The 10,000-nt window shown below is 36.1% G+C and overlaps 1 protein-coding gene across 19 annotated transcripts in view; it reads right to left on the reverse strand.

The window, feature by feature from the left end:
- FOXP2 (forkhead box P2) overlaps nt 1–10,000 on the reverse strand; it is a 314,143-nt gene that overhangs the window by 297,427 nt on the left and 6,716 nt on the right. For all 19 annotated transcript variants that reach the window (XM_068276462.1, XM_068276460.1, XM_068276465.1 and 16 more), the window contains exon 2: nt 2,922–3,099. In XM_068276462.1, coding sequence (XP_068132563.1) covers nt 2,922–3,089 — 168 coding nt within the window. In that variant the 5' untranslated portion in view covers nt 3,090–3,099. The remainder of the gene's footprint in view (nt 1–2,921; nt 3,100–10,000) is intronic.

The raw sequence follows: 10,000 nt of genomic DNA on the forward strand, positions 1-10,000 counted from the left end.
GTGAGTGCAAGAGAGAGAGAGGGAAAGAGAGAGAGAGTTAAATATCTGTTACAAGCTTGCAGTTCCTCTGCAACACTTTGCTAAGAATCCCCCCTTTTAAGCATAAATTAAAATAAAATGTCATTTTTAATGATAAAGCAGCAAGGAAAAATTGTAGTTTTAACGTAACTACCTGAGACACCTTCAGATAGATTCACATAAAACATTTGAAGGGATTATCTTGGCAGAAGCAGCTTAATGAATACTCAAAATGCAAGCTCAAATCCACACAGTAAAGCAATCAAGTTTTTAGGAAGCATTTTGACCCTTGTGACACAAACAATTAATTTTTCCATTCTAATATCAAAATAAAATTCTACATCTAATGCAGAATAATTTGATCAATGCTTTTAATCAAAAACAACACCAGAAATATGCTATTCCCACTTAAACAGATTTCATTACTTAATACTGGTTTTAACAGATTATGAAAAAGTAGTTTGGAGAACAGCATAACAAGCATGGGACAGAATCTTCCCTGCTATAATTATCTGAAGTATGCTTAACATAAAGGAATAATGAAATGAGAGAGCAGAAGCTTCTGCATTACACGTTTATGTGTGTCTGGCAGTATATGCGTGACACTGAATGGACTGAGGATCTCACTGTATCCTATAGAACATTGCATGTCCATGCTATAGATCAGTCTGGACTGAAGTGATATCGCGTCACAGTGCAGACTTATTTATCACTCACTAAAAAATCACCATATATTATCGAAACTGTCACCATTTTAGGGCATGAGAGTGATAAATAGCTGCATGTTATAGGTCAAATATTTCTACTGCGTGAATGACATAAGCTGCAAAATGTTACCCCCCTTTCTTCTTAAAATGGTATACATTCTTAAAATGGCATAAATTAACAGATGTGACTATATATATATATATATATATATATATATATATATATATATATATACATATATGAATATGATCTTTGCTTCAGAACTATAATCAGATAAACTGTGCATATATTAGGCAAGTGAGTGCATTAGTGAGAAAACTGGCAGGCCCTTGACACACTAGGCATTCACAGGCACCAATAAACAGAGTCTGTAACTCACACATATTGAAGTGGTTAGCAGAGGAATCAGCTGCTAGGTGTCTTTAATAAGGGACATTACCCCCCCCCCCCCCCAAAAAAAAATCTACATCCCAGAAAATACACACAGAAACACACAGTCACTGCAGGGCTCCTTCAGAGCTCTGAGTTCATAGTTTTCTTTACTGCCATGCACTGTTATGAATTAAAATGTAATACTACTGTCTGATATTTCAAACTGTAGCATACCGCTTACATTGTTTACATTGTGACACTTGGTGTCCCCAGACTCTGTCACATATAGTATTAACCAGAGCTGTCATACACTTGTTACAATGACCGAAATACAATACAAATAACAAGCTGCACCACTGTAATACATTCATCGCTGACAGCTGCCCATAAAAATTACATAAACCATGTTCTAATGTCGGTGGACAGCAAATGTTACATTTTTACCGTAAACTAAAATAATCACATATATTCAGTATATTTACATTCAGCTGAAGATTTTTGTCATGCTGAACACACCAAAATGAAATACTAACAATATCCTCATGCTTAGAACAATACACTCTCATGCACATAACAAAACACAATATACTCTTGCCTCGGACTACAAAATAAAAATAAAATAAAAAAATAAAAGACAAACACACAGATTTACACTCGGACAGCACAAGCATTTATCATGTGAATAATACTACATAGGCATATATGAAAACAGTGCAAGCTTTTTGAATGCAATAGAAAGTACTCTAAATATTGTTCTGATTGGAGGAATTTAACAAATCATCTTATATCTTTAAAGTTATTAATAAGGAAAAGCTAAATTTAGTGTGTTTTAAATTTCTCCTAAAAAGATTATAAAGAAGTACGGCATTTTTTTTCAGACTAAACTAACGTATGCACCAAATAAAAGTGTACACATATATAATTATATAGCTATACACAGGACATACACACATGCAAAAATACATATACAAGGCTATCTCTCTGCACACATGCCTATACACACACTGTCCCACATACCAAGAATCCTGTGCCAATTTATACACACAGAAATCCATAAACTGTATAGATGTCAATTCATACAGCAATATATACTCTGAAACACACAAAATGTAACTTACTTTTCAAATAGCATGCTATACTTAACATAATGTTGACCAGTAAACAACAACAATCACATGCTGCTTGTGTTCTTATTTTATATAGCTTATATTTCAAAAGCTGTTTTACACATTAAAGCTGTGAGGTTGACAAGCTATAAACATCGACACCATCAAAATAAACTGACTTTCTGCACTTCAGTTCCAAAGATCCATTTCAAAAGAGGAAACTGTGGAGCATCTGTGTTTTCTAAATAAGCTGCTCTCATTTCACCTTACCCTAGAGTTTGGAACAATTCATTTCACAGAGACAAGTGTGGTATCAAGTAACTAATGTGGCCCTCTGGTGGAAAGCTAAGTATCACATTTGACATTTCTGCACTGTGTTATGCTGTGCACTGGATGCTCAAAAAACATGCTTTATCAGAGGTAAAGATGTGTGAAAATCCTACCATTAATGAGCAAAAACACTACGGAATACACAAGCTGTTTGACAGAATGAGTCAAGCACCAGTCTAAACAAAATGCATAAAGTCAAAATAAAAAGGAAACAACACAGTGATGCTTCAGCACATCAACATTCACAAACAAACAAAGCATGCCAAAATAACAACAAGCTAAACACAGCAAAGGCAAATTCATCAACAGTCCATAAATACCTGCCTGGCTGCTAAGAGATCAGCTTTGTATTTGTAAGCAAACCAGGAAGAAAAACACAAAACTTACCTGCTGTTGTTGCAGATGCAGCAGTTCTACTGTGCTTACTTCACTGCACATGTCACCACTTGATCTTCCATCTCTGCTGCCAGCATCTAATTGGCTGCTTAGAGTGCTCATTCCATTTTGATTCATTGAACTGTTGCTTATTGTCTCTGTTGCAGATTCCTGCATCATGACTTAATACCTAAAAGTGATTAAGAAGTATCAATTAACACACACGTTACACCTTCGCACTTCTATTATCAAGATGTCCCTCTCTCTGCCAATTACAAAGACAGGATCTTTAGAAGGGGAGAGAAAAAAAAAACACAGGCAGCTCAGTAATTTACCAAGAAATGCAATACAAATTCAGCTTTTATCCACATACTAATCACTGAAATTATGGTCCCTATATGCTGCCTTTGTGTGGTTATCGTTATCAGGCAAAATAGCATGTTATGCATGCAGCATGGTTAAATAGCATTTATGAATGGCTACATTTTAAAGTCTACCTATAAAAATCAAGTCAAATGAAAGCCTGGCTGCACACACTTCACTATATTTCCTATTATGTAGCTTTGACAACCATAGAGGACTATACAGCCTTATTTAAAATATTCACTGTCTTGAGTCTGTCAGAATTTTACAGCATATCCTATGCATGGCTATTGTTTAATGATGCAAAGCTAATCATACAAAATTAAAATTTTGTACAAGTGTTGCAAATCATATGGTATCAAGTGATGATAAATAGCCCAATGGGCTTCTTTCTTTTTTTTTATTTTTTCTGCCTAAATAAAATTTTGCCTCCGAGGCATTTTAAAGAAAAAGCTCCTGCTGCAAAACACATCAAATATTGCCCATTTTTTTTAATCAAACGGCTGATATTCATTTATTTTTCTGACATTTAAAACATTTAATACTGTCCTTCCTGGGAAGTAATTAAGCTTATGCATGAACAGCAATCAAACTGCTCACTTGAAGATGACTTAAAACTCAATTTTAACATAGGCAAATAAATGAAAGATATAAAATTAATTTTCCAGGCATGTATTAGATATGAAAGCTAGAAATAAAATCTATCAAGAATATCACTAATGATTGTGCTAAAAACAGCATAAATTATGCATATTACCTTCTCTACAGTAATAAATGTTTTATCGTTTTCACTGCATAAATATACTGTACTTTCAGGGTAGCAATGAGATGTCCTGCCAGGATCAGTTGAAATCCTTGCAGTAAATAAAGAAGCAAGTGCCCTTACAAACTCGACTTTCAAGGTAGATTGTGCATGTGTTTTACTGAAAGGTCAATATGGTGCATATGCCAGAGCACAATTTATAATATTGTTATGGTCTCCAGACATCTAGAAGTCTTTGTCATTTGGCATGGAAGTCACACAAATCTTACCTCACCTTACACAACACGCAAATGATATCTAACAAACTGCGCTTAGAATTAAAGGCCCAGTCACTGTTGTCCAGTCACGTAGCGTTATATAAAAATTACTAGCGCAACTACCAAAGAATGTGAGGTATTTGAAATGATAACAGTGTTTCCTATGCCTGTGCCTTCTCGGAATTGATTTGAATCTCAAAAAAAGGCAGTTATTTTATCTCCAACTGGAGATTGGAGATAAAATTAGTAACGGCAGGTTGTGAGGTCCCTGGGAAGGAGTTAGGAATATGGTGGTGGTGAAAAGTGATATATTAGAATGTAAAGTAACGAAAATGGTGCAGGAGGTGGGAAGCTATTATAATTCCATATACCTCTGTTGTGAACTAAAACAAGACTTCCAAATTCTATTTTTAAGGTCTCTCTGACAATTTGACTGAAATAAAAAATATAGTGTCAACCAGGAGCTCAAGTGTGATCGCGACTACTACACTGGCTCTACACGCAATACAAGATTTCAGTTAAAAGGCTAAAAAAAAGAAAATAAAGGATTCTATTTGGAATAACTTTTAGGTTACCTGAATGGCACAAAGAAAGAGAATGGCTAATAGAGGTTACTGTCACTCAGTAATAGGTGAACTGTACAGAATAGTTAAAGACACATGAACTAAAGGAAATTCTACGCTGCCATAACTACCATAAACAAATCACTAACCAAGTGTGTTTATGGACAAACAGACCTTGTTAAATATTCTATGAAACATTAACTAGGAAAAATATTACAAATGGAAACCGTGATGCACACAATAAATTTTACAAGACAAAGAGAAAAAAAAAAGCAGAAAGCTACTACTCTTTTCCGAGATTAGGCGGTTAATAAGTATTCAAATTAGGCATAAATTTTACATGCACAATGTTTAAAATATTCAGTCAAATGTGTCTGATTTCTCTCTCTAGATGTTAAGAAATTCTAATGTACTTCTCAACCAAAGAAGGCACAGTTACGTTTTTTTTTTTTTTTAAACATACACTTTTCAAGAAAGAGCATTGAGACTACTTCAAAAAAGGCCATGCAACTTTTGTCAATTATATCATTACATGACAACATTTAAGCCTAGGAGTTGCACTTTTTGAAAGCTCCAGTCAAGGCAGGAAGAAAAACATCCAGCACTTTAAACACAGCCTTGTTTACAGATGAAAACATCAGCTTGTTATGTTTGTGAAAATGTGTGTTAGCGGGACGTTTGTGAAGTACAGAGATTCTTTGAAAGAGAAGGCAAACAAGGCAGTTGCTAAGCAAATTAAAATGTTATGCTGACAAGGAGTTTATGGCCTGTGGTTTGTGAATCCTTGTTAAGAGCTTACAGTATATTTAAGTGCTGCTTTCTACTGGGTATTTCAAGGGAATATTCCAAGACATTGCACGGCTGAGCAGTCACTAGTGAATGACCACCTCACAGCAGACTACTAAAAATTAAAGAGAAGGTATAAAAACAAATGTCTGTACTGTCAGGTACTGATTCTTTAGGCCATGTTTTTTTCTCCAGGTAATCAAAGTGAAAAACATGACTTATTTTAGACGTTTAACTGATCCTCATTATTTAATGCAGTTATTCCCTTACGGAGCCACAATTTTTGGCATTATTTACCTGCTGCACTTTTACAGAACCAATATATAATGGATCCCCTTGCACAGTACCGTTCCCAGCAATTTCAATGCACTTTACACACCTTCATCCCTACTAACAACCACATATGTCGGGACCAATCTAGTCAAATTCAAATCACTCTACCAGCATGTTTTTGGATTGTGAAAGAAAAAGGGGCATACTTGGGGAGACCCACACAAGCATGGGGAGGCAAACAAACTCCATGCACAGCCTGCTTTTGAAGGTGCCTGGAGCTACAAAGCAATAATTCTGGCAAAGCACCTTATAATTTAATGTTGTCATCATAAATCACACAAAGGCACACTCCAGGTCTCATTGGGTCATGTGTCACCTAGCAGGTTGTTTTTAATCAGAGCAGGAAACACAAACACTGGGAGAAAATGCTAAATTCAAGCAGGCAGCTTCCCTGGTGGGACTGGAACCCAGAATCCAGACTAGACAGGCATGACTGCTAACTACTAAGCTTTTCTCTATGACTGGATTTCAACATCTAACAGACTCCGCTGCAACAATATTCAAATTAACAGAGAAAATTAACATGATATGCAAATGACTGCAATGTTGCACAAATATACCAGGATGGTGGTTATGATGAGGTATAAGCCGGTGATAATATTAGGGGGCAGGGCTTTTGGCTCAGTGTATAATGAATGCTGCTATATTTGGGGCAGGTGCCAGTGTATTTACACATCCAGCAATATGCGGAAGTGCTGGAACAAGATAGAGAGAGGACTGGGACGGATATTGTAAGACAGTAACACAGTGGCCATACCACTGGATGGAAAGCCACTAAGGAAAGACACAAGGCAAATATGTGAAAGAGGATCTCATGTTTCCAGCACTGCAGTACTTGAATTAATGTTAAAATAAATCTCCTCAAGTGAAGATGAAGAACAGCTTTCAGTGTTTATCAGCTTTCTGGCTTTTTTTTTTTTTTTAACTCTACTGGTACAGAACGCAATATTCCCTCTCCAGATGTGTACCGACTCTATAAGAAGAAATAATTCAGCAAGTTCCCTTTCCTTGCCAAGTGGCATTATAGATACTTATTCTCTACATCACTTCCCTTTTGAAACATTAAACTGACACTGGAAGTGACTGCACAAGATTGCATTTTCTTTTCCTAAACAACCTGAATTGAAAGGTTACTTAGTGTAACAATATTTACTTGCAGAATTGTGTTGTTACCAAGGGTATAATGGATGGTGGCTATGCAGGTTTACGCAAGAATGAGTGAAGCATGAGGCGTTAGCCATGTGTTTGACATGTTTCAAATTGCTATAATCCAGCATTAAACACACCCAGCAATTCATGCCATTTCTTGCAGCCATAAGCTTGAATAAAGTGTGCACAACCACTTATTATATAAATTAGTATACGACTCCCTGTTATAGTCACAACAGCGCTTTTGTGTTTATTTTTCATCAAGATGTGGCTTTCTTATTTGTACAAATAGCAGGATAGAAAGACATAGCTCAATTAGACCAGTTCACTTTATGATAGGGTAGCGTTGAGCTTCAGACTCGTTTGTTTTGTTTTTTTTCCCACAGAGGTATGGATTATTTGGGTGTTAAATTCCTCAGTGCCAAGTATGTCATTTTTTTCCAAATGATCACAGGCTTACATCTACATTCTCTATCCTGCTATGTTTCCACTGTAATGTAATACACAGAAGAGGTATATACAGCCAAGGACAAAATGGCAAGTTACCTAAACAAAAGGATGTAGTGTTGAGGCATTCCAGGCATTCCTTCTATTTAGTGTAACAAGTTTTCTTGATCTGGGGAAGTGTGCTGACATTTTTAAATGTCCAGCTTCTCAAGTGTTTTGGGGAGATGTGTATTTATGAAACTTAATAAACACAGCGGGACTACTTTCCACAGAATGAGACCATTCTTGGAGCATTAGCTGAAAGAGCAGGTACGGAAAAGAAACACTAAAGTATTATACTGCACCACTCCCAGGCTTAAAACCGCTATAACCTAAAGCATAAGGCAATGGGCCTGGCACAAAAAAACGATATCACTGCTAGGCTGCAGGATGTTGTTTTAATACTATAATGTGCGAAATAAAGTACGGTAATATTAAATAAGGCTACAAAACAATATTAAAATGCTCTATAGGGTTCATATTAGCAAAATACCGTACACACAGACAGCACTACTAAAAAGCTGCACATGAGGAAACCGGTATGAGAAAACGAGAGAGTGAAAAATTAGGTAGCTGTCTATTTGGCCTTCAAAGCGACTGAAGAATCCTTAATATCGGAAATAGGTGGATTATACCTTTGGTGGCAGATTCATACCTGACGCTATATATGCAATGTTGTAGACAAAGGATGCCTTATCAAATATGAAAAGTGCAGGCTGAGCTGTATTATAATTTAAGATGCTTTCTAAACATTCCTTTTTTATCAGAAGAATAGTCTATCAAGCACATTTCAGAATGAACTGGATGTTTTGAAGTACTTCAAGTATATCTGTTTAAAGCACTGGAATGGTTTAACTCCTCTCCTGCTAAATGGGCCTGAGATAAAGCGTAGAGGTAGATTGTGCAGGCCGATAAGGCAGACAGCCTAGGCAAGTGCATCCCAAGTGAAAGCAGGTTGAAAAAAAAAAAAGGTTGCTTCTGTATAAAAGTGTCTCACTGCACTCAAAATGTTAAAGGCTATCTGGGATATTTTTAACTAACACTTTGCCAGGGAGACAGAAAATCTCCAGACACAAGTGGCGCACAATGATTCCGAATAAAGATCTGGCTGTCACATGGTAAAGAACAGCAATTTACCTTGATGTATCATGTGAAAAGGATTAATGAAAATGAATGAAATGGATTAATGAAATGTGTCTTTAATATGATATTGTCCTAATAAGCTCAATCTTCCAAACTGCTGACACAGCAGAGTTCATTCTTCAGGCAAGAATTTTTTTTCTTTTTTTTTGTTATAAACTGTCCAGTCTGAACTATTAAACAGGCAAAATAATAATAATATAAGACCCATTCTCAAAACCTGGTGACATTTAAATCCAACTGCATAAACCTAGTTTTTTAGAATTCTTTTTTTAAGGAAAATATTGAATATATATTTTAATTGTCCTGCGGATTAATTCCTGTGCAAAATACTGAAACCGCACACGCCGACTATGCATATTTTATCTCTTATCTGTTTACCTTCCACTGTTCTGTGTCCTTTAATTTCAATATTATGAATAGTGGAAGTCCAAAAACTGAATACGCTGAGTGTGTTTCCTTGGGGAATTTCAGAGCAGTGAAAAGAAAAGCTAGTTCTGTACAGTGTGTGATGACCTGTTAATCTGTCTGAAAGCAGTCATCTTTACCAAGAGCATTTGATGTGAATATCAATTATCAGGTTTGTAAAATACACTCGCTAGGAGTAGATCGGGACTTGGAAGCTGCAGCACAAGGTCATTCACAAAGAAAAAAAATACAGATGCAAAAACACACACTATCGGTATAAATGTTTATATAATGCATAAGCAGAATTACATATAAAAGAAAGCTTTAGGAGTTCTGCTAATGCACTTCATTAGGAAATGATTAGACTAGGCCCTGCATAGCCAGGCAGCTGTGTGACTTCAGCAGCTGCAACTGTTCCACCACTTACTAACCTAAAAGTTACCTGGAATAAATGTCATCCTATAGGACTGCAGTTGTAGCGTAATTCTAATGCCATACTAATATAATACCTGTTTATATGCCCTTCTCTTTCTGCAGATGCAGATGTTCCGCTTATTTACTATTCATCCTCAAAACTAATTGGTACATACTGCATCAATTACCCCCTCCCCCTTTAATCAGGACAATCACTTTATTTTACTTTCTCCTTGAGTTAAATACAGATGTGTATATGAAATTGGGCAGATCACACACTTCCTAAAGGGCAGGCGCAGCCTTTTCCTGACTATTTCCTATAAGCCAGGACTTCAGACTGCTCTTTCTCCAGAGTGCCAAAGCTTCACTTACGCTGCTGATGCTGTTTCAGATAGCAACTTTTATGGGAAGAATACACTATAGATATAT

This window comes from Hyperolius riggenbachi, chromosome 3 (genome assembly GCF_040937935.1).
Source record: "Hyperolius riggenbachi isolate aHypRig1 chromosome 3, aHypRig1.pri, whole genome shotgun sequence".
NCBI lineage: Eukaryota > Metazoa > Chordata > Amphibia > Anura > Hyperoliidae > Hyperolius > Hyperolius riggenbachi.